Below are 23,184 nucleotides of genomic sequence, written 5' to 3'. Positions count from 1 at the left end.
AACTCATAGGGGTCATATAGCACCTCAAGCATGGAAGGCATTCAGGTCTGAGTCAAAGTAGGGGAGGACAGGTTCAGTTACTTGAATCAAAAGCCATTCAATGGTATCAAGGAACCTCTCTTGAAGGGCAAAAAATGCCTCAAGTCTAAACAAAACAAAAGTAATTCAATGATGTTATTCTGTATTACTCTTTATTAAAGACTAATGCAAATGATTAGTTAGATATACATGTATATCAATACATTTTCTATTTTCAAACAGTATTTGCATTAAAATTTATCAATTGCTAATGAGAGCTCATGGAAAATTAAAAAAAAAAATGTTAATGTACAACTTCTTAACATTTACGCAAATTTTATTTTTTTAAAAGAAAAGTAGATGACATTTGTTGTTAATATTCAATTAATACAAAAAAAAAAAAACTCAAGTCATATACATGTAGTTAGGTATGTGTGCAAACCAAAGCTTCTTATTTTTTTATTATAAATTCCTCTACAATATACTTTACATATTATGAAAGCTGACTGGTAAAGACAAGTGGTGAAAAGCAAATCTACTTTCAATAAAGAAAATGCTGCATATTGTGAATGTCTTATACAGTATATTTTACAATACAAGTTTTCTCAAGTACTTTACAATATAACAAAATGCTAACAATTACATTATTATTATAATCAGGGAAAGCACTAAACCCATACAAGTCAGACAGCACCTGAGGAATGACTAGTGGAGCACTGCTGTAGGCCTACAAGCAAAGTAGGTCTTGCTCACAATGTAAAAAAAGGTTCCACCCTACTAGGAGTATTTACACAATGTTTCACACTTGTTGCTACTGACTCTTTCTTTTTATTAAATTGTTGGACACACTAGTAAAATGAACTCATTGCAAGTGTTGAAATGTGCCTGCCTCCAACTCTAACAGGTCTCCAATATATCCAGTTAAAAAATAAAACTTGTGTTGCTTCTAATGTAACTGAAATTGAATTACAAGTATTTTCACAATGGTGAGATGGAAATAAGGTGAGAGAACTTGATCCTTCTCCCTGTACAAGTACAACATTAGCAAACTCTGTTAAAGGTAAATGATAGGAATGAGAGTCTGGACCATCTGTAAACAAAAACCGATAAAGAGCAACTTCTGTTTCTGATGGTATGAAATAAAGTCTGGGAAAGATTTGCCGAACAATATGTAACGTTTCGAGCTTGTTAATTTTCCACTCAATGTGAATATCACTACTAATTGCTTCTCTCTTCACAATCTGTTGTAAATAATTTGCATTAACTTCTGACTTGGAAAAAAAAACTTTCAAAGCACCAAGTTCAGCTTCTTGATTAATATCTATTTTTTCAGCTAAATCCATCCAGGACGTTTCATGAAGCACAGCATCAGTTACAATCAATACCTGTCCATTATTATAGTATACATCAGTAAAATTGCTCAGATCCGAGACTTTTACAAGTTGCAAATTTTCACTACAGGACGTGCAATTAATGTTCAGTTGGTCGAAGAAAGTATTGGCCACCAAGCACTCCTCAGAGTACCATTGAGTCAAGTAGGGGTACTTGGCGAGGAGAGGCAAGGCTATATATCTCAACATAGTCATTACTGGGTAGATCATATCTTGAATATTACGAGTCACAAATTTTCTCGTTGGGTTGTGAAGGGAAATAACGAGAAAAATTACGGTGCAGAGAAGAGCAAAACAGACAATGAATTTGGTGGCCATTTTTAGGTAAGAGCCGACCTTCCATAATCCTCTCTTCTTTCCACCGTTATTATCCTTCAGGTTTTGGCTGTTAGCTCTTATGGCTTCCTTCTCCCTCTCTTCTCTGAACACTGAGGTGAACACATTGTCAATATCGGTGCAGGTGAGGCCCAGCTCCTCTCCCGCCCTCCATATCTCCTCGATGCGCTCTCTCAAACATAACTTCTCGGTCATCACAGTACACTGATAGATCAGGTGATTCTGATCACTGACAGATGATCTGTAGAAGTTTGTGGTGGAAATTTAACTTTTTTATTGTTGCCTCAGAGTTAGAGAGTAACAGCAGCGACACCTGAGCCCAAACAGGTTTGTTATTGTCTTTAAAAACGGGTTGTGAGGGGAATATTTATTTTTAATACATTTTAACGTAATTCGGCTTACGTGAAGTTTCGTTCTTAAACTTAACTTTATATTCATATTTTAATAAATAATGTAATACAGCCTTATAAAATTCTAAAAGTAAGGCATTCAAGAGATATTTTCTCCATTATATCTTACAGGAATAAGCCATTTATATATGACATTCATGGTAAAGAGCTAAACCTTTTGGGGTCATACAGTCCCTCGGAAAAAAGAAACAATCAGGACTAATCCAAGCAATTGATGGGAGCTCCAGTTCTTTGGACTAAAAGCTCTTCACTAGTATCAAGGCACAATTTATAAATAAAATAAAAATATTTAGTTAGCTTAATTGTCTGAGTCTGTCCTGAGCGTCAGTGACATTGCTCTCCCTAGTTTGCATATGCATATATACGATTTATTTTAAATAAAACTACAAAATGTTAACGAAATGACGTCATTTTAGGGAAAACTTTATTATAATGGTTTACCTTGGCACATATTTTTTTGTTGAAGAAAATGGTTCCACTGAAAGCTTATTTTTACGATTAACTTCTCTATTTTGACGAGAAGCAGATTACTTTTTCAGTTAACACTTGAAGGGAGGTAGGTCACGGTTTGACGCTGATCCATGGAATTGGCTCGAATCTTTACTTCCTTGGCCCTTCAAGAGAGGTTCCTTGACGCTGGCTAGGGAATTGGATCTGTGCTCCGGTTCTTCCATCCCCCCACATGTGTTGTATAATCCTACGGGTTTAGCTCTTCCATGTGATTATAATAATAATAATAATAAATAATAATAATAATAATAATAATACTTTACTTTTCAGGGTCAAACCACATTGTCTTGCTGACACATTAAATCTTAATAATACGATTTCAAGCAAACCTCAGAACGGGCAGGGCCGGCTTGGTTGGCAACGCTCTCGCCTCACACACTGAGTGTCCGTGGTTCGATTCCTGACAAGGGAGGCTGGGAATGTTTCCTTACACCTGCTGTCCCTCTTCACTTAGCTGTAAGTAGGTACCTGGGTGTTAGTTGACTGGTGTGGGTTGCAGGATTGCGTGGGCCCTCTGCGTGTGGAGCTCTCGCGGGTTCGATTCCCGGCGGAGTGGAAAGATTTCGACGCGTTTCCTTACACCTGTTATCCTGTTCACCTAGCAGCGAATAGGTACCTGGGTGTTAGTCAACTGGCGTGAGTTGCATCCTGGAGGACAAGATTGAGGACCCCAATGGAAATAAGACAGACAGTCGTCCTCGATGACGCACTGACTTTCTTGGGTTAGCCAGGGTGGCTAACCATCCTGGTTAAAAATTCAAAATCTTCAAACTCGCGTTCTCTGATTGGATTGCTTTCTATTTCCCTAGTGCTTCGTGACTCGTGTAAGTACAGCGTCTCAAAATATAATATTATTATTATTATAATCAAAAAGAAGCGCTAAGCCACAAGGGCTATACAGCTCAAAATATAATAATAATTCAGATTATTAACACTGAATACAGTCTCTGGACTCATGAGCGCTGTATAGCCCTTGTGGCTTAGCGCTTCTTTTTGATTATAATAATAATAATCTGGACTCATGTGAAGTCCTTGTTGCTGGTGAAGGACTCTGTGTTTAGTGCTTCCCTGTGAATACAACAGCAACAACAATAAAACAACAGTAACATTAACAATAATAATAATAATAATTTACCCCTAAGTATAAAAAAACAATAGTATAAGTTTGAAGTGTCATCTCTCAGTTTAACAGCTTACAATCTGAGCGTCTCTAACTCGTAGAAAAAAGAAGAGAGGCGCTTATTAATGAACAAACCACAGAAGCCTCTCTCACTCCTAGGAAAGCGAGAGACACTTGTTGGTAAGTGAACTGCAAGAGAATAGATTGAATGGATGGCCAGGGATCGATCATTCACCTTGCTCTCTTACGCTCCCTAAAAAAAAATGGAAATATCAGCATGTCTCTCTTGAATGAGCTTCAGACCCATGTGTGAAAATTACTCCCCGACCGTCGATTTCCATGGCCACTTCATCAATGGCCCTACGTGGCCCGTTGCCTGTGGTCACACACCAGACATGTTAAAACACTCGCCCTACTTTATTTCTGATCACCGCCAGGGCCTCCAGGAGGAAGGGGAACAAGAGAGAGGTGAGCTGGAGGGGCTGATAACCTCCCCAAGGGGCTCCTTGAATGCAGTCGACCCGCCATGAAGACCCCAAGATAAATTCAAGACAAATGGCCTCTCGATGAACTGCAAGTTTATGGGGCTGAGGGATCATTTCGTTCCAGAGCGCCAACCAACCAAGTAGTGTTCAATATTTAATACTTTTTTTCCCTTCTTGTTCTTCCTGCCTCTTCCCACCTACAGGCAAGTCCTCCTATTCGCTGCAAGACTGGCGACGGGCTACCAGCGACCTCTTTTCTCGCTTGGCCATTCAACGTCTGCTGTTTGTCCTCTCACGCAAGTTCGCGTTTGCTCAGCGGGCGGCACAATTCTCAACAGAGGTGCCAGATGAAGAGATTCTTCAAAGGTGTACTGAGCACACAGTTACACTTTCTCTCCAGATTATTTTAAACACCCGCAGGCGGTGATGATGGTGGCGGTGGCGGAAGACAGGAACCTCAGTCTGATGAATAGGAAAAAATATATATTGACATCTTGCCAGACCGGTGACTACGTTCTTTTGATCATTTGTGTTCTACGTTCTGGACGGTGCGAGGATCTGTACACCGCAGGGGATCATCACACACACACTTGGTATGTCTTCAGTGTCCTATTTTAGGTTCGTCATGCACTACTGTTGAAACAGTCATCTACCCGCGTCTATTATGCGCCCTTGTCGAAATAGTTCTCGGCCCACGCTTGTCATGCACTCCTGTCAAAACAGTGCTTAACCCATGCTTATCATGCGTCCCTATTGAAACATAGTCCTTGACCCACGCTTGCAAGTCTGGCAGCTATTTACACACTTTTTCTTGTCAGCAGCACAAGAAAAATAAAATACGAATTCCTACAGAGAGCGACAAACAGGACGTCGTCATCAATCTCTTTCTTGGCTGGGTTCTGACGTTACTTCCAGCTACCAAGAGAAGCATTGGCCACCATTGCCTCACAAGACACCATCACCACACTCCGGCTACTCTCTTAATTCATGTTAAAATAAATGGAAAAATATGAGATTGAAATTCAACTTTCTAATAATTAGGACCCAAAGAGTAATAGTCAACTAATATATGTCAGAGGTTTCTATTACGTAAATCTCAGTTCCTCTAGGCTGCATTAATAATAATAATATTTCATTTACTACAAGTACATGTACGTACATTCAGGCCTAGCTGACATCAATGACATACTACTATAGAGAAAAAACGCTTGTTACGCAGAGCATTTCGGGCAAATTAGGTTAGTTTTGTCCCAGAATGCGACCCACACCAGTCCACTAACACCCAGGTACCCATTTTACTGATGGGTGAACATAGACAACCAGTATAAAGAAACTAGCTGGGAATCGAACCCAGACCCTCGCTGTGTGAAGCGAGAGCTTTAGCCACCAGTCCACGGGGCACCACAGGCCACGGAGCCTGTTCTTATTTTCATTCTTATATTTACCATAAATAAAACAAAAATTTTGAACGATGCTATATTATGATCATAGCAGACTATATTAGAACAAACATTTATACAAGCAATAAAGATCATTCGAGGACGTACAAAAAAATATTCTTTAGTCCATGTAAACCACCTCTTCCAGTACGCCACTGGAGACAAAAATGAGGTTCAATGAGGACAAATTCCAGCTACTCTGCTATGGAAAAAAATTAAGTAGTAAAAATTACAACACAGTATATACAATCAAACAACTCGTTAGACAAGAAGAGAAAGAAGAGACCCGGGGGTAACAATACCAGATCATACGTTTAAGAAACACAAAAATACGTCTGCAACAACTGCCATGGGATATTCTTACCTGGATTACAATAGCCTTAAAGAATGCAAAGCTAGAGAACATATTATTATTATTATTATAATCAAGGGAGAAGCGCTAAACCCGGTGGATTATACAGCGCCTGGGGGGGGGATGTGGAAGGCATTCAGGCTTAATTCGGGGAACTGGAGCACAGATTCAATTCCCTAAATCAAGAGCCCCTCACCAACATCAAGGAACCTTCCTTGAGGGGTCTAGAGAACATAATATTTGAAAATGTTGTACTGAAATATTGTTATAGTCTGACATCCCTCTGTAAAGCAGGTGATGTTGACCAGTTAGAAAATGCGAAGGTTACTGTCGATGTCAAAATTTTGTACAGGTTATATTTACTTCTTTCTTGAACAAATAACGTTTTTTTAGATAAAAGCTGAAATATGATAAAACATTAGGGCTTATAAATAATAATAATAAACTAATAATTATTATTTTTATTATTATTATTCCTGGGGAGACGCTGTACCAGTAAATATGCACTAATTGGAAAATGGAAGGTTATCAGGTTTGAACCTGGATGATGGTAGATCAAAATCCTTGGATCAAAAGCTAGTCATAGCATTAAAGCACTTTTCTTCAGGAAGAAGAGAAGAGAAGAGGAAAAAATGGAAAAGAGAAACTAAAATCAGAGGACAAGTAGTAAGAAAGGAAGAAGGGAGAAAGAGAGAGGGAAAAGGGAGAAAGAGGATAAAAATAAAAAGGAAGAAGGAAAAAGGGAAGAGACGAGGAAAATGGGAGAGAGGAAGAGGGAAGAAGTGGAGAGAGGGAAGAAGGGGAGAGACTGTGATAAATGTTACTGAGAGATTGATTACTGGCAAGACCAACGTCTCTCCCACCCGTCCGTCCTGGACTCCATGCATATTTGCATAAAATACAACCTCCCCCCCCCCCCCGCCGATAAAGGGAGGGGGGGTTGATCGTGGTGGAGGTGGTGGGAGGGTTGTTGTAGTTGTTGTTGTTGGTGGTAGAAGGTTGTTGCTAGATATAAATGCGTAAATATATTATATATTATCATATATATATTATATATTATTATATATTTCAAAACATATATTCCTTGAAGTTTTTCCAAGAATTTTTAGGAAGTTCAGTTTTTCTCTAAATTTAAAATTTTTGGTGCGGTTAATAAAGAGATAAAAAAAAGGCATATATATTTAATACAGGAACTATTGGTGCTGTAGGAAAGCAAGGAGATGGAGGGAGAGAGGGAGAAATGGAGGGAGGGAGAGAGAATGGGAAGGGAGGGAGGTTTTGGCAGCGTCAGGACAAGATGGATCCCAGCTGGATCAACTGGGCGTGAGCTCACATCCATCACACCCTGGCACTGCCCACACCCAGACTCTTAGGTGCCATCACCCAGACTCCTAGGTGCCATCGTCCAAGCTCGTCGGTGTCATCACTCAGACTCCTAGGTGCCATCATCCAAGCTCGGTACCATCACTCAAAATCCTAGGAGCCATTACCCGGACTTCTAGATGCTATCACTCAAGTTTCTAGGTGCAATCACCCAGGTTCTTAGGTGCAATCACCCAGGTCTTAGGTGCAATCACCTAAGCTGCTAGGTGCCATTACACTTACCCCTGTATGCTATCACATAGGCTACAAGGTGTTATTATCTTATCCCCCAGATGCCATCGTCCACGCTCCTAGGTGCCACGACCCAGGCTCCTATGCGCCTCAGCCCTGCTCCTAGGTGCCATGACCTAGCCTCAAAGACACTTGGAAGTGATTTTTTCAGTGAGAGGGCAGTGACTGGATCTACCTAAATGAGGTGATGAAGGCCATCTTTATACACAGTTTCAAGAGCAGGTACACACACACACGGACACACATCCCTCTCACTCACCACGCACACAAAGACTCACACCAGGTCAAGTGTCTATCGACAAGTGCCTCTGGCAACTGGTAACTAACTACTATTACTACTACTACTACTACAACCAAAACACACACACACACACACACACACACACGAGTTTCACCGAAGTCATCCTGATTATCAGTTAATATATAAATATAACAGCCTTATAATTTTTAGAACTTTCTCCTCAGTCGATTTAGTAGTTAGTACTCTGGCCTAAGAACCGGAGCTCAATTCCTCACACTGTTTTTTTTCCTGACGAGTACAACACCAAGATCTTCTCTATCCACTTCATTATCAGATCCCGCGCCCAATCATGGGACAGTGTGGGTAGAATCTTAAAAAAAAAGAGACCACAAGAATCCTCACTCACGAGAGAGGAATAAAAATTTACAATGGAGAGAAAGATGGTAAAGGGGAAAAAAAAAAAAGTTTTTGGGCCACCTTTTTCGGAGTTGTGGCTGAAACGTGTGTACTGTGTTGATTATTATAATTAAGGGGATGCGCTAAACCCGTAGGATTATACAGCGCCTTGGGGGGCGGATGTGGAAGGCATTCAGGCTTAATTCGGGGAACTGGAGCACAGATCCAATTCCCTAAATCAAGAGCCCCTCACCAACATCAAGGAACCTTCCCTGAGGGGTACTGTGTTGAAGAAGGTGGGTGGGACGCCTCGGTGTCTGGGTGGAGAGAGAGAGAGAGAGAGAGATAACACAGAAATTCAGCAGATAAAATTTGCAAATTAAAGCATGCGGATCGCACTTATATTCTAAACACATTTTTAAAGAAGACACGTCAGTGATAAAAGTTTGAAGCCGAGCGGAAGAGGCATGCTCAACTTACCGTAGGGATCCCAGTGAATCTAAGTTCTGTAACTATATTACTTTATCAGTAACTTTGTATCTACACGCCCCTCAGGGAAGGTTCCTTGATGTTGGTGAGGAGCTCTTGATTTAGGGAATTGGATCTGTGCTCCAGTTCCCCGAATTAAGCCTGAATGCCTTCCACATCCCCCCTCCCCTGGGCGCTGTACAATCCTACGGGTTTAGCGCTTCCCCCTTGATTATAATAATAATGTATCTACACGGCCTAAACTTAAAAAGTAATATATATTTTTTACAAGCAGCGTCAGCCATTAACAATTAAAGCCATATAGATAAGGCCTACTCAAGATATTTGAAGAAAAATAATATACCATTTTAATAATAAAATTAGCAATTTGACACACAAATACTTTATCAAATCCACTTTTTTTTTTCTTAACAGGGTACGCCAATGCTGAAAGTTTGAAGACGATCATACGAGGCATTCTCAAGTTTACCTAAGAAAAGCATGAATCTTAACCTATTTACAGTACCTGGAGTCTCTTCCAGAGGTCACCGCCTCCGCGGCCCTGTCCCAGACAAGGCCTCCTGATTGCTAGCCTGATCGATCAACCTGTCAGTGCCCGAAACCCGCAGTCCAGCATATGCACCACAACCTGGTTGATCATGAGTTGTTTTGGGGAATCGATCGAGTTCCCTCTTGAAGACAAGTGTTTGCTGGTGATCCTCCTTATGCATGGAGGGTGTTGAAGAGTCGTGGTCCCTTAAAACTTATTGAATTCTCTCTCAGTGTACTTACCAGTAAAGTTTAATATATAAAGCCGATCGAGTGAGGCGTTTTCTAGTTATAAACAAACACCTTAAAAAATCGACAGCTTTATAATGGCACACCTTTGACAGGATATAATAATTTTCCCTTCAAATAAATGATTTCAACTTTAGTATTAAATTTGAATCCACATTAACAAAATGGCTGTTATTTAAGTGCACACATTAATAATAATTTAAGACACTTGTTAACTTAAAAAGTTGATAGTAACTTGACATGAATTATTTTAGGGTTTTCCTGGGTAATTTACACATAGATTTCTATGATAATTATTTAACTGTATTTATGTGTACCTGTACCTAAATAAACTTACTTTCGAAAATAGAGAACTGATTTAATCTCATGGGTATATGGTGAGATGTGGCAATGTGTGGGTATGAGAGGGGTCAGAGGCTGGGTACCGGGCAGACATGTCGTGGCTGTCGCCCGGGCATCATCTCCGTCGTTCTCTCAGCCTTCTCAGCCTCCTCCTGCTCTACCTAGCTGCTGGTAAGCCGATCTTACACTCTCGTGCATGGTGTTCAGTCTTGCCATGTGGCTCTTTGTTTTTATTGGGGTTTAAGGAAGGTTTTAAATGACTCTTACACTTTTAAGTGAGTGTTAACTCAAATTTCGGAAGTCAAATGCGGGTGTTTGGAAATGTTTGTGTAAGTCAATCATCCAACTAAATGTGTGTGTGTGTGTGTGTGTGTGTGTGTGTGTGTGTGTGTGTGTGTGTGTGTGTGTGTGTGTGTGTGTGTGTGTGTGTGTGTGTGTGTGTGCGCGTTCATGTGAATAAGATTTGCATAATGATTATATTCGTAAAGTTTGTGGATTGTATTTCATGGTTTCCAGAGGGTATTTAATGGGCTAGCTCAGTGTTTATAGTATTAGATCATTGTCATAATTGTTACATCATTATTATGTGGTGTTAGATACGTGTTATATGCAGTTAAATCATTTATAAGACGCTAGATCATTGTTACAAGAAGCTGAATTTCACGTGTGGGGATAAATCTTATTAACAGAAATTAGCGCAATTCTCTCTCTCCCTTATATATATATATATATATATATATATATATATATATATATATATATATATATATATATATATATAATGCTGAATAGGTAAAACTTGCGATTTTGGCTTAAATAGTAACGCTCTTCTTGCCGAATAAGGCAAACGAAAATTTGTGTATGCAATAATGTCGCAAAAATCATTCTGAAATTAACGAAAAAAATATATTTCGTTGTTTTTGTTTATTATTAAATTATTGTAAACTTATCTAAAATATATTTAGTTTGATTAGGCCAAATTAAATTGCAATTTTTGTAATAAGGTTGGGTAAGTTTTCTGAGGTTCTTTTGGCACAAAATTATCAATTTTTACATTAATATTTCATTAACGAAGAATGGTCTCAGACCGGGCCGCGGGGGCGTTGACCCCGAAACCCTCTCCAGGTATACTCCAGGTAACATAAATGAAAAAAAAAATGTCTTTAAACGTATGAGAAAATTTTAGAAAGAACTTAATTTTAAACGAGTTCTTGCTAAGTGACCAGTTTTACCATTGTATGTGTAATTATTATTATGTTTATGGGAAAACGGGAAACCAGTAAGGAATTATGGGCCACAATCGGGTTCGATCCGAAAGAGAAGAGGATTGTCCTATATGTTCTTGATCAAGAGGCCTTCAAGCCAGAGGTGCTACCATAACCGGGTCTGGGACCACACTTAGGCCAGAGGAGCTACCATGACCGGGTCTTGGACCACACTGAAGCCATAGGTGCTTCTATAACCGGGTCTGGGACCACACTTAGGCCAGAAGTGCTGCCATGACCGGGTCTGGGACCACACAGAGGTCAAAGGTGCTACCATGACCGGGTCTGGAACCACACAGAGGCCTGAGGTGCTACCATGACCAGGTCTGGAACAACACAGAGGCCTGAGGCGCTACCATGACCGGGTCTGGAACCACACTGAGGCCTGAGGTGCTACCATGACCAGGTCTGGAACAACACAGAGCCCTGAGGGCTACCATGACTGGGTCTGGAACCACACTGAGGCCTGAGGCGCTACCATGACCAGGTCTGGAACAACACAGAGGCCTGAGGCGCTACCATGACCGGGTCTGGAACCACACAGGCCTGAGGCGCTACCATGACCAGGTCTGGAACAACACAGAGGCCTGAAGTGCTACCATGACCGGGTCTGGAACCACACAGGCCTGAGGCGCTACCATGACCAGGTCTGGAACAACACAAAGGCCTGAGGCGCTACCATGACCGGGTCTGGAACCACACAGGCCTGAGGCGCTACCATGACCAGGTCTGAAACAACACAGAGGCCTGAAGTGCTACCATGACCGGGTCTGGAACCACACAGGCCTGAGGCGCTACCATGACCAGGTCTGGAACAACACAGAGGCCTGAAGTGCTACCATGACCGGGTCTGGAACCACACTGAGGCCAGCTGTCGCACAGTGAACACACTGGCAACTCAATATTATTTTTATTGCAGCTAGTGGGAAGCGTTAAACCCATAAGGGTCACACAGCCCTTGGAGAGAAGCAGGGGCATCAAATTCTGCCCAAGGAAGGGGACGACATGTTCAGTTCCTTGGATCAAGAGCTCCCTTTAATAATTATCAAAACACCCTCGAGGGGAAATCAACATTATCCCCTCATATTCTCTAATCATCCACTTACCCTTAATAACTAACCAATTACATTTTAAAAACTAAAGCAATTTATTAATCGATTTATAATCTAAAATACAGTCCATAACAAAGAAATGTATATATATATATATATATATATATATATATATATATATATATATATATATATATATATATATATATATATATATATATATATATATATATTGACGAGTCATGTGGCAACACCATTAAGTAGTCAAGTATAATTCAAAATGGCGCCGCCTCGCCCGTACAAGCTCGTCAGGTAGGCTGTTTTGTCGATTTCTTGCTTCGTTTGTTGTGATGGAAGAAGCTGTTAGCCATGAAATATGCAATAACGACAGAGATGATTAGAAAACATGAGAAATATAGTCAGTGAAGCGGGGAATATTGAAAGGTGAGGTGGATGAGGGCCAGCCGTCTTGCAAGACCCTTGTTGACACTGGTGTGGGCTAGCCTTCTTGCAAGACGCCTGATGACACTGGTGTGGGCTAGCCTTCTTGCAAGACGCCTGATGACACTGGTGTGGGCTAGCCTTCTTGCAAGACGCCTGATGACTGATGTGGGCTAGCCTTCTTGCAAGACGCCTGATGACACTGGTGTGGGCTAACCTTCTTGCAAGACGCTTGTTGACACTGGTGTGGGCTAGCCTTCTTGCAAGACGCTTGTTGACACTGATGTGGGCTAGCCTTCTTGCAAGACGCCTGATGACACTGGTGTGGGCTAGCCTTCTTGAAAGACTCTTGTTGACACTCTGGTATGAGCTTAGTGAGGGCCAGCCTTCTTGCAAGATGTTTGCTGGCGCTTGTCTTTATCCAAGGAATTGAAGATGATCTCTCGTTTGATGAGATATGATCCGTGACCTATGCGCTACATGACCCCTATAGGTTTAGCGCCTTTTAATAAATATAATAATTTTATAATAATAATAATAATAATAATAATAATAATAATAATAATAATAATAAATGCATAGAGATAGCACTTGTCATGAGAGACAGGATTCTTATTTTTATAAATTTATCAAATGCAAAGGACCAGGTAGTAAGGTGGCGTGTAACTCCACCTGAGACCCTCTTCAGCAGACCTGGGGAGAGACCATGTATTGATAGGGGGTACAAGAAAGTGTGTACCTGAGGCAGGTGAGGTGCTTTACCAGGGTTTAAGTTTAAGGTGCTTAAAAATTGTCTTGCATAAGCAGCATCTGTGGTGCTTGATCTTAGTTAACAGTAAGGTGCTTAGGAATCTTCATGTGCTGGTAGTTGGGAAGACGCTCCACCTGAAACAAAATCCAGAGAATTTGTTTCAGGTGAGGTGATGGAAAATAATGGTTGAGAGCATATTGTGAAACTCCGTCTGGTCTCCACTGGCTCAGGGAAACATTAGGATTAAGAATTGAGTCAATTAGCCTTGATTCTATAATTTTACCTTCCTAGGTGTATCTTGTTTTATGTGTGGTGGTGGTGGCTCAGTTCCATACGATAATGTGTATTTTTTATGAGTTGAATTACATCCGATTTTCTTGTGCATATCTGACGTTTCTTTTGAGTTCGACGAATCGTGTTTACGGAAGTCTTCCTGTCTGGTCACAGTCGTTGCAGAGAATTTGGCAGACCCATGGGATGTATGAGGACACTGAATGCGTGTGTTTTGTGGAGAAGTTTTTACTGAAGAACAACCAGGAAATCTACGAACACTTTCAACTGACCAACAAACATACCCTTGTTAACAAAATTAAAAAAAGAAAAATAGAAATAAAAATTCAGTATCTGTTATATATTAAATCTTAGTTTATACCACTCTCAAACTAACAGGAAGTCGAGTACTGGACTACATAACTTATTTTAATAAATCCTTAATCAGAAGACAGCTTTAACGAAGACCTATTATGTATAAAACGCTTTCTACTGAAAGGTGTTAATGAATGCTTCGAGAGCAGCGACAGATTACCACTACACTGTAACAAAGCCCTAGAAGTGGATTGAACTCATGACAGGTGAGTTCTAAAACTCACAGGCCAGTACGTTAACCACTAGACCAGCTGGCTCTAATAAGATTCATCCAACTAGGTACATTTCTATGCACCATCGGGTGATTAGCATGGGCCCTAACCGTTCAGTGATTTGTTTGCAGTTGTTATTACGATTTCGCGAGTTTATAACATATTCATTGTGAAGTCTGATAAAATAGGAAAAGTTACTATTATGACTAAAGAAGGATGACTCACCAAAGCTTAATGATAGTAACATAAACAAAAAGACGAAATCACTACGATCAATATCACATTCAGCAAAAAAAAAAAGACCGGAACATTGCCAGAAACAAAAACGATAAAATACTCCAAAAAAAAAAAAAATTAGAATCACCAACTTCCCTTCTATAAAATTCCTGAAGCCCAAACCAAAAATACCTCCAGCGAGGGTTAGTTCTCCTGCAGTCTAGCGATAAGGTTAAACATCTTTCAATCAACGTTTTTGGGTATATTTTCAGAATCACACCTGACTCATATTGCATATTGAAGACTTCATTCCCAAGTTCAAGAAAATCAGCCTACACCACAAAAGAGCGCTGGATCTAGATGTCGACTCATTATTTATCAAGGTTCCAATTGAAGACATCCTGAATTTTTACCAAAGACAAACTACTTTCTAAATTCAATTCCGCCAACCAGTAACCAAAATCACCGAAATCTTGATCACGCGTCACCATTAGCGTTTTTTTTTTTAATTTAGCAATAAATTTTACAAACAAATTTGGATGCAGTATGCTAGGCACTTTATCGTCAGTGCTTTCCAACCTCAAGGTAGAGTTTTACGAGAGTTCGCTGCTTCCTACCAAAGGGAAATGCATGCCTTGATTCAGATACATCGACGATTTATTCTGTCTTCCAGAAACTCAATCAAATGCTCCCATCCACACTATTCAAAGTAGAATGGGAAGACAACACTCATATATTTATCCCGGACACACTTATCAACAGATAAAACAATCTTCCATTCTACCTTACAGGAAATCTATGTACATGGCCAAGTACGCACATTTTTTTCAATAATCACTACACAAAACCTCATTCACACCATGAGTCTGCCAGATCCCCTGCAACGACTGTGGCCAGACAGAAAAACTTCCATAAACACGATTCATCGAGCACAAAAGAAGCGTCTGATATGCACAAGAAAAATATGGTATATTTCAACTCACAAAAAATCACTATCAGTTGGAACGGAGCCACCACCACCACCACCACACATAAACAAGATACAACTGCAAAGGAAAAATGATAGAATAAGGGCTAACTGAATCAATTTCCTAATTTTAATGTTTCCCAGGATCAGTGGAGACCAGACAGAGTTTCAAAGCACATCCTGAAACAGTACATTCCATCACCTCACCTAAAACAGAATCTCTGGATTTTGTTTTAGGTGGAGCGCCTTGCCAGCTTCCAACGTATGAAAAGTTTATGAGCACCTCACTGTTAACTCACATCAAGCATCTCACTTTCTACTTACGAGTGAAAATTACTAAGCACCTTTACCCTAAATCTGGATGAAGTATCTTACCTACAAAGGTGTGTATCTTCCTATAACCTCTATATGTTCTCTCCTCATTTCCATATTTGCTGAAGAGGATCTCAGGTGAAGATCGAAATACAATTATGTATATGTATACACTGGTAATAAATAATAAGATGCATTCATACATTCGGTTTCTGACTTTTCTTTTTACTCTCTCACACACCTCTGTGGTTTCTGTCTCATTTCTATAGTACCGCTTCTCTCCGCACCCCTCCTACCACTCTCCCTCCTTCCCATGCCTTTTCCACCCTCCCTCCCTCCCTCATGCACGTCCCTCTATGCCTCCCTGTCCCACGGACCACCGACGGGAAATGACGTGGAACAGTTTTTTACAACCCTTTTATTCTTTTATTCTCTGTCCTACACACGGAGTTTAATTTTTTTGCTTCTCTTTCTCTCTCTTTCTCTTTCTCTTTCTCTTTCTCTTTCTCTTTCTCTCTCTCTCTCTCTCTCTCTCTCTCTCTCTCTCTCTCTCTCTCTCTCTCTCTCTCTCTCTAGCTTTATTGACAAGCTATTTACAGGTTAAGGATTCCTAACTTTATTGGCAAGCTAAGAGCTGTTACCTACATCAGCTCATTTGAAAGCATTTTTATTGTTATGAGACATACAAGTAGGGAACAGGATGAAGTTGGAGCCATCTGTGGGCCAGCATTTTCATTTGATCAACTGACTTTATCTCGTTGACATCTCTCTCTCTCTCTCTCTCTCTCTCTCTCTCTCTCTCTCTCTTCATTCTTCCTTGCATTTCTATCTTTAACTCACACCCCCAGATAATACTCGATAGATGTTAATCTAGACTGAAGTAGATAGCTCGTCTCAGCAGATAGCAGTGAGGTGGACTCCCAGTCCCAAGTCCTCTGTTTTTCCCATGGACTCCTCTCTCCCTCCCTCACCTACCTGCTTTATCAAATTACGCCACTGTGGAATTCTCTTCTCCCTCTCGTACCCTTTCTTTTGATGGTCCTCCTGCCTACCTGTAGCGCCGCTCTCTTTATTGTCAAAAAAAAAAAGAAAAAAGTGCCATAAGGGTTAGACCAAGGTGGCGCACCGGGACAATTGAGTTACCTATTGTGCTCTCTCTCTCTCTCTCTCTCTCTCTCTCTCTCTCTCTCTCTACCAACAGCAACTATACCTTTTGGGGTCTTCTAACAATAAATTTGATGAAAAGGGGTTAAAAGTGGACAGCATCCCTCTTCCTCATCCATCACCAAGTTACACAATAGCCTGTGGAGGTTTGCAGGGGCTTCCAAAAAAAAGATATCTCTAAAAAAGAATGAAAAAAGATATCTCTCAAAAATATTCATACTGATATTACTATCTTGCGAGTAACGAGGATTTCAGCCTTCTTCTGTGTGTGTGTGTGTGTGTGTGTGTGTGTGTGTGTGTGTGTGTGTGTGTGTGTGTGTGTACTCACATAATTGTGGTTGCAGGGGTCGAGACTCAGCTTCTGGCCCCGCCTCTTCACTGACCGCTACTAGGTCCTCTCTCTCCCTGCTCCATGAACTTTATCATACCTCGTCTTAAAACTATGTATAGTTCCTGCCTCCACTACATCGCTTGCCAGACTATTCCACTTCCTAACTACTCTATGACTGAAGAAATACTTCCTAACATCCCTTTGACACATCTGTGTCTTCAACTTCCAATTGTGACCCCTTGTTTCTGTGCCCCATCTCTGGAACATCCTGTCTCTGTCCACCTTGTCTATTCCACGCAGTATTTTGTATGTCGTTATCATGTCTCCCCTGACCCTCCTGTCCTCCAGTGTCGTCAGACCGATTTCCCTTAACCTTTCTTCATAGGACATTCCCCTTAGCTCTGGAACTAGCCTTGTTGCAAACCTTTGCACTTTCTCTAATTTCTTGACGTGTTTGACCAGATGTGGGTTCCAAACTGGTGCTGCGTACTCCAGTATGGGCCTGACGTATATAGTGTATAAAGTCTTGAACGATTCCTTGCAGAGGTACCGGAACGCTATTCTTAGGTTTGCCAAGCGCCCATATGCCGCAGCAGGTATCTGGCGATGTACTCGGTATTATACTTACTCCTAGGTCTTTCTCCTCGAGTGAGGTTTGCAGCTTTTGGCCTCCCTGCCTATACTCCGTCTGCGGTCTTCTTTGCCCTCCTCTGATCTTCATGACCTTGCATTTGACGGGGTTAAAGTCTAGGAGCCAGTTTCTGGACCACGCATCCAGCCTGTCCAGGTCTCTTTGTAGATCTGTCTGGTCCTGGTCTGATTTAATTCTCCTCATTAACTTCACTTCATCTGCAAACAGGGACACTTCTGAGTCTATCCCTTCCGTCATGTCGTTCACATATACCAAGAATAGCACTGGTCCCAGGACTGACCCCTGTGGGACCCCGCTCGTCACCGGCGCCCACTATGATACCTCATCACGGACCATGACTCGCTGTTGCCTCCCTGTTAGGTATTCTCTGATCCATTGCACTGCCCTTCCTGTTATACGTGCCTGTACCTCTAGCTTCTGTGCTAATCTCTTGTGAGGAACTGTGTCGAAGGCCTTCTTGCAGTCTAAGAAAATGCAATCAACCCACCCCTCCCTCTCATTTCTTACTTCAGTTACTTTGTCATAAAACTTCAGTAGGTTTGTGACAAAGGATTTGCCTTCCATGAATCCGTGCTGGCTGTCGTTTATAATCTTGTTCCGCTCCAGGTGCTCCACCACTCTTCTCCTGATAATCTTTTCCAAGACTTTGCATACTATACACGTCAGTGACACTAGTCTATAATTTAGTGCTTCATTTCTGTCTCCTTTCTTAAAGATGGGGACTACATTTGCCTTTAGGAGTTCTAGTTAGCAGTAATCTAAAACCAAGACAACAGTGCATTAGTGTTCGCAATAAAGCTAACAGAATTCTTGGCTTCATATCTTGAAGTATAAATAAAAGAAGTCCTCAGATTGTTCTTCAACTATATATCCTTGGTTAGGCCTCATTTAGACTATGCTGCTCAGTTCTGGTCACCGTATTACAGAATGGATATAAATGCTGTGGAAAACATACAGAGGAAGATGACAAAGATGATTCCATGTATCAGAAATCTTCCCTATGAGGATAGACTGAGGGCCCTGAATCTGCACTCTCTCGAAAGGCGTAGAATTAGGGGAGATATGATCGAGGTGTATAAATGGAAAACAGGAATAAATGAAGGGGATGTAAATAGCGTGCTGAAAATTTCCAGCCAAGACAGGACTCGCAGCAATGGTTTCAAGTTGGAAAAATTAAGATTCAGGAAGGATATGGGAAAGCACTGGTTTGGTAACAGAGTTGTGAATGAGTGGAACAAACTCCCGAGTACAGTTATTCAGGCTAAAACGTTGTGTAGTCTTAAAAATAGGTTAGATAAATACATGAGTGAGAGTGGGTGGATGTGAGTTGGACCTGACTAGCTTGTGCTGCTGGGTCTGGTGTCTTGCTCTATCCTTGAGTGGAGGTGACCAGACTGGGTGGGTCATTGGGCTAATCCGGGGGGGATCATTGGTCTAATCCGGGGGAGGGACATGGACCTGCTCTGTATGGGTCAGTAGGCATGTTGCAGTGTTCCTTCTTTATGTTCTTACGTTCTTCAATAATTCAGGTAGTTGCCCAGTTTCAAGGAAAGTGTTGAAGATTTTGGTTAGTGGCACACGTAGTGTCTCGGCTCTCTCTCTAAGGACCCATGGAGAGATGTCCAGTCCCACCGCTTTTTAGGTATCAAGGTCATTTAGGAGCTTCTCCACCTCCTCCTCAGTTGTGTGTAATTCATCCAACACTTGTTGGCATATCACTTGTTGATGAACCCCACTGTTTTGTCTTCCCATTGTCCCTTCAGCCTCGAATTTAAATACTTCCTGAAATCTCATGTTGAGCTCCTCACATACTTCCTGGTCGTTTCTTGTGAGCTCCCCCATCTTTCCTCAGCCTGATTACCTGGTCCTTGACTGTTGTCTTCCTCCTGAAGTGGCTGTAGAGTAGTTTCTAGTCAGACTTGACTTTCGGTGCTATGTCATTTTCACACTGCCGCTGCGCCTCCCTCCTTATCTGTACATACTCGTTTCTGGCTCGTCTACTAATCTCTTTATTTTCCTGAGTCCTTTGCCTTATGTATTTTTTCCATTCTCTAGAGCACTTAGTTTTTGCCTCCCTACATCTTCGAGTAAACCAAGGGCTCGTTCTGTCCTTCCCATTATTTCTGTTACTCTTGGGAACAAACCTTTCCTCTGCCTCCTTGCATTTTGTTGTTACAAAGTCCATCATTTCGTTTACTGATTTTCCTACCAACTCCTGTTCCCACTGAACCTCCTGCAGGAAGGTCCTCATTCCTGTGTAGTCCCCCCTTTTATAGTTTAGCTTATCCCTTTCTACTACTGTTACCCTCTCCACTTTTAGCTCCACGATGTATTCAAAGCTCATAACCACGTGGTCACTAGCTCCAAGGGGCCTTTCATATGTGAAGTGCTCAATGTCTGAGCTACTCAGGTTGAACATAAGGTTCAGTTTTGCTGGTTCATCCTCCCCTCTCTCTCTCTGGTAGTGTCCCTAACATGTTGGTGCATGAGATTTGCCAGCACCACATCCATCATCTTGGCTCTCCATGTTTCGGCACCCCCATGTGGCTCCAGGTTTTCTCAATCAATCTCCCTGTGATTGAAGTCGCCCATGACAAGTAACTTCGCTCTACTCAAGTGAGCCCTTCTTGCCACCTCTGCTAGTGTGTCCACCATTGCTTTGTTGCACACATCATATTCCTCTCTTGGCCTCCTGCAGTTCTGTGGTGGGTTATACATCACTGCAATGACTACCTTGTGTTCCCCTAATTGAACTGTACCTACTATGTAATCCCTTTCTCCAATCTCGTCCATTCCTTCCATTTCTTGATGTGTGTGTGTGTGTGTGTGTGTGTGTGTGTGTGTGTGTGCGTGTGCGTGTGTGTGTGTATGTGTATGTGTATGTGTATGTGTGTGTGTGTGTGTGTGTGTGTGTGTGTGTGTGTGTGTGTGTGCGCGCGCGTTTGCGTACTCACCTAGTTGTGGTTGCAGGGGGTCGAGTCATAGCTCCTCGCCCCACCTCTTCACTCGTTGCTACTGGGTCACTCTTCCTGGTGCATGAGCTTTATCATACCTCTTCTTAAAGCAATGTATGGATCCTGCCTCCACTACATCACTTCCCAGACTATTCCACTTCCTGACAACTCTGTGATTGATGAAATACTTCCTAACATCCCTGTGGTTCATCTGAGTCTTCAATTTCCAACTGTGACCCTTTGTTGCTGTGCCCCATCTCTGGAACATCCTGTCTCTGTCCACCTTGTCGATTCCTCTCAGTATTTTATATGTCGTTATTATATCCTCCCTATCTCTCCTGTCTTCCAGTGTCGTCAAGTCGATTTCCTTAAGCTCTCCACGTAGAACATACCCCTTAGCTCCGGGAGGACTAGTCTTGTTGCAAGCCTTTGCACTTTCACTAGTTTCCTTACATTCTTGGCTAGATGTGTGTTCCAAACTGGCGCTGCATACTCCACTATGGGCCTAATGTACACAGTGTACAGGGTCCTGAATGACTCCTTATTAAGATGTCGGAATGCTGTTCTTAGGTTTGCCAGGCGCCCGTATGCTGCAGCAGTTATTTAGTTGATGTGCACTTCATTAGATGTGCCTGGTGTTATACTCACCCCAAGATCCTTTTCCTTGAGTGAGGTTTGTAGGCTGTGGCCCCTAGACTGTACTCCATCTGCGGCCTTCTTTTCTCTTCCCCAATCTTCATGACTTTGCACTTGGTGGGTTGAACTCCAGGAGCCAGTTGCTGGACCAGAACTGCAGCCTGTCCAGATCCCTCTGTAGTAATATTATGTGTGTGCGTGTGCGTGCGTCATTACCTATTTTAGGCTGTAGGGGTCGATTCGTAGCTTCTGGCCTAGCCTCTTCTCTGGTCGTTACTAGGTCCACTCTCTCCCTGCTCCAAGAGCTTTATCGTACCTCTTCCTAAAGCTATGTATGGATCCTGCCTCACTACATCACTCTCCAGATTGTTCTACTTCCTGACAACTCTGTGTGTGTGTGTGTACTCACCTAATTGTAATTTCAGGGGTCGACTCTCAACTCTTGGCCTCGCCTCTCTCCTGGCCGCTGTTGGTTTCACTCCTGGCTGCGAGAGCCCTATCATGCCTATTCTTAAAGCTATGTATGGATTATGCTTTTACCACTTCACTTTCCTGGCCACTCTAAGGCTAAAGAAGCACTTCCTAACATCCCTACAGCTCATATATACTTTTAACCCCCAGCTGTCACCTTGTGTGTCTGAGATCCGCTTTTCAGACTCTCCCTGTGTGTATTCACCCACCTAGCTCACCTAATTGTGGTTGCAAGGGTCGAGTCGTAGCTCCTGGCCCCGTGTGCGTGTGTGTGTGTGTGTGTGTATGAGGAATAGAGAGAGAAAGAGAGAGAGGGAGAGAGAGAGAATATTATAACTATTACTGCTGCTACTATTATTACTACTATTGCTACCTTTACAAGTAATAATAATAATAATAATAATAATAATAATAATAATAATAATAATAATAATAATAATAAAAGTAATACCAGGAAAAATAATAATAACAGCAGCTGGTATTTAACACTAAGCTAATAATCACACCCTTAATTTATTTACATATAAACACAAAATTACTACTAAAAAGACTATAAATTTGGGAAAATTATTCAAAAAATGGCCTCAACAGCCAAGTAATTAAGCTAAATTGGCCTGGCTGAAGCCCTTGTCACGACAGTCATTAGAAATCTCGTCTTCCCTTAACGATAGTTAAACACAGTTGCCAGATAACGAGTCAAAAACACACACCTGAGGAATCTGGCTCCACTAACTGGCCCACAAAATCTTCTGCATATATATATATATATATATATATATATATATATATATATATATATATATATATATATATATATATATATCACCATTAACTGAGAGAGAGAGAGACAGAGAGAGAGAGAGAGAGACAGAGAGAGAGAGAGACAGAGAGAGAGAGAGAGAGAGAAGGGGGGAGAGAGTATTGTCTACACATGCTTCTCGTTTTCAATATTAAAATACTAATATTGAGATATTAATTAAAGTCTTCGAATTTTTCGTCTCTTGAAATAAATGAACCCTTTGAGGAGTGGCTTTTTTTCTTGTAATTACCTAGATTACATCCAGGTGATTACATCACCTGGATGTAATCACTTAGGTGTACTCACCTAGATATAATCACCTAGGTGTACTCACCTAGATGTAATCACCTAGGTGTACTCACCTAGATGTAATCACCTAGGTGTACTCACCTAGAT

The 23,184-nt window shown here is 41.4% G+C and overlaps 1 protein-coding gene and 1 long non-coding RNA gene across 4 annotated transcripts in view; one reads left to right on the top strand and one right to left on the bottom strand.

Annotated features, from left to right (window-relative positions):
• Positions 1–464: 464 nt before the first annotated feature.
• On the bottom strand, positions 465–2,082 carry LOC128693745 (uncharacterized). Its single transcript, XM_053783598.2, has one exon. It carries the CDS (start codon positions 1,938–1,940, stop codon positions 867–869), a length of 1,074 nt encoding a protein of 357 aa, XP_053639573.2. The 5' UTR covers positions 1,941–2,082; the 3' UTR covers positions 465–866.
• Positions 2,083–9,976: 7,894 nt separating this feature from the next.
• LOC128693746 (uncharacterized) overlaps positions 9,977–23,184 on the top strand; it is a 105,387-nt gene continuing 92,179 nt past the window's right edge. Inside the window, exon 1 of one of the 3 annotated variants that reach the window (XR_008407765.2) lies at positions 9,977–10,091. This is a non-coding gene — a long non-coding RNA (uncharacterized lncRNA). Of the gene's footprint in view, positions 10,092–12,506; positions 12,550–23,184 lie in introns of those variants that run through there. The other 2 variants (XR_008407766.2, XR_008407767.2) reach the window with 2 other exon arrangements.

This window comes from Cherax quadricarinatus, chromosome 34 (assembly GCF_038502225.1).
Source record: "Cherax quadricarinatus isolate ZL_2023a chromosome 34, ASM3850222v1, whole genome shotgun sequence".
In the NCBI taxonomy this organism is placed as follows: Eukaryota; Metazoa; Arthropoda; class Malacostraca; order Decapoda; family Parastacidae; genus Cherax; species Cherax quadricarinatus.
This window is presented reverse-complemented; position numbering and strand designations above follow the sequence as displayed.

What these genes read in the sequence shown, in the direction of transcription:
- LOC128693745 (XM_053783598.2), bottom strand. Translation starts at nt 1,940, where the DNA reads ATGACCGAGAAGTTATGTTTGAGAGAGCGCATCGAGGAGATATGGAGG.